Source organism: Penaeus chinensis, chromosome 33 (assembly GCF_019202785.1).
Source record: "Penaeus chinensis breed Huanghai No. 1 chromosome 33, ASM1920278v2, whole genome shotgun sequence".
NCBI lineage: Eukaryota > Metazoa > Arthropoda > Malacostraca > Decapoda > Penaeidae > Penaeus > Penaeus chinensis.
The window spans coordinates 33,306,759-33,309,258 of record NC_061851.1 but is presented as its reverse complement, the minus strand read 5'-3'; the positions used below and the strand labels follow the sequence as shown (position 1 = coordinate 33,309,258).

The window sequence follows — 2,500 nt, the reverse complement described above, 5'->3', positions numbered from 1 at the left end:
TGTGTGTGTGTGTATGTGTGTGTGTATGTGTATGTGTGTGTGTGTGTGTGTGTGTGTGTGTGTGTGTGTGTGTGTGTGTGTGTGTGTGTGTGTGTGTGTGTGTGTGATGTTCGTTTGTGCCTTTAAATTGGGTTTCATGCAATATACACTATGTGGATGTGTACACTGTGTATGTTTTCAGAATTACATATTGTAAAATGAATTATGTACAATTACACAGAAGCAAAGAAGAAACACCAACAGCCGTCCGTAAATAATCTCTCTCGTAACATAAATATACAAAAAAAAATTCTTTGGACTGCAGAAAAATATGCATATGTATGATATTGAAAGTAAATCATATATATGCGTATATGTATATATGTATATATATAGATACATCCATCCATCCATTCAAACATATATATATATATATATATATATATATATATATATATATATATATATATATATATATATATAAAACACATCACATGAAGTACATTCCGCCTCTACCGCACTGCAGCTTCCTTCCGCTCTCGATACGTGGACTCGAAGTACTTGAGGCTGATCTTCGAGGCGCTCTTCTCCCTGCAGAAGGGGCAGGTCAGCATTCGAACCCCGTAGATGATGGGGCCGTGGTAGACCTTCCCGGTGAACACAGGTTCGATTCCCCGCTCTTCGCCTACCTGGTGGATCCGTTGGTGCTTGTACACCCGGAGGTAGTAGAACCCAGTTATGCTCACTGACGGTAGACAAACGCGCAAAATTATGAATAAGAAATGTAAAAGCTTGAGGAGGAAGAAGGGTACGAACTTCGCCCATTTCGAAGACTTGAACAAGCAACGATACCTCGGGTCTGGGATTTTCGGCTCTTGCGCATCAAAGATGGCTTCTCCGAGGAAAAGCTCCTTCCAGATGCTGATGTATACTTCTCTTCTCTTTTCCTTGGGCTTATTTGCTGAGGTGGGTGACGGCATGACGCGGGGGTTCTCTGACGGCCTGTTTCTACATATGACATCGCCAGGAGGCGATGACACAGTAGGGCATGCTGGATCGTTGCAAAGGCAGCCCTGGTTGGCGGGAATGTGGAGCACTCTACTCATGTCCTGATGAAGCTGAGGGTCTAGGGATAAGGAGTTCACCTTTACGTGGAGCGCCCGGCGCCTGATGGCAGCCTGGTACAAGGTCCTGGAGTGGAGTTCCTCCACATGGCTCGACAGAGCATGGTCGATCCTGAAACGTTTCCTCCTTGAGTAGCTGAATCTTGGGGCCGCGCAAAGGGCAAGCCCGTCGCTTGGCCTCTCGAACACGCCCTTCCTTACTGAAGGAGAGGACACTTCGGAGCCGGCGGGGGGCCTGCGGATAACCTGGATTTGGCAGTAGGCTGCCTCGCCTGACTCGTGACACCGCGAGAGCAGGCCGCGCGAGGCCTCACTCTCCAGTCTCTGCTCCAGACTCGCGAGTGGATACCCCTCCTCGTCCATGGTTGACTCAACCTGCAATAAGGAATGATCAGTGCCCAAAACAACGGAGAGAGAGAGAGAGAGAGAGAGAGAGAGAGAAAGTTTGTGTGTCGATGATATTAATGTTCTATCTAATCTAGTTAAACAAGCACTGTACAATATCTATGTATATAACATCCTATTACATAATGTAAACAACATATCTATAAATGTAATACCCGTTGTAATTAATGGAATAAAGTGTTTGAATTTGAATTTGAATTTGAATTCTATTAACAGTAATATTTGTTTTTGCCCTTTTTACCGTCTGATTACCCCCAATGAACACCACGCCTTGTCAACCTATACCGGGTGAGGAAAAAAAATATATAATATATATAATATACATATATATATATGGCCTTCAAGTACCGGGTGTAATCTCCCTCTATTTTACGTCATAGTTTTTTTTTATCCATTTTCAAGTAGTTAGTTATCTTAAACTTTTCTTCCCGTCCATATAATATGAAACCCCTCTTTCTTCACTTCGCTCCATTTGAAGCAATGAACAATAATAACAATCTTACGAAATACCTCCCTGCCGGTAATGCCAGCTCACGAAAGCTCCACATACTGCCTACCAAAACACGACTCACGAACGACGGACTTGCGTGAAGAGCTACACCACGACTGGGCTTCAGGTGAATGTGAAAAATCGGACAATGCCTGCGGTGGTGCCAAATATCACTGGCTATCTTGTAAAATCTTAACTTCTTATCAATGTAAGAATAATGATTCTTTCTTATATCAACCAAAGACAAATATATTACGATTAGAATACAAACACAAAAGGAGAAGTGAAGAAAAAAAAATGGAAGTAAATTAGAGAATGTGGAAAAGGAATTCCAGTGCGTGACTTTCCCCGCCGGTATCCCGTGACGTCACGGTGTCGCCAGCCGAAATTTAATGGCGATGCGGCGACTTCTGTGTATTGTCTCTTGGGTATAAATCTTACATTCATCTTAAATAAGGGACAAATGTAGATTTCATACAAATTCCTACTGTGTGATATTACC

At 43.0% G+C, this 2,500-nt stretch overlaps 1 protein-coding gene across 1 annotated transcript in view; it reads right to left on the bottom strand.

Moving 5' to 3' along the window:
* Positions 1–427: 427 nt before the first annotated feature.
* The window catches only part of LOC125043148, an 8,835-nt gene continuing 6,762 nt past the window's right edge, over positions 428–2,500 (bottom strand). Inside the window, exon 2 of the mRNA XM_047639122.1 lies at positions 428–1,478. Within this exon, the coding sequence (XP_047495078.1) occupies positions 492–1,478 (987 nt within the window). The 3' untranslated portion in view covers positions 428–491. The remainder of the gene's footprint in view (positions 1,479–2,500) is intronic.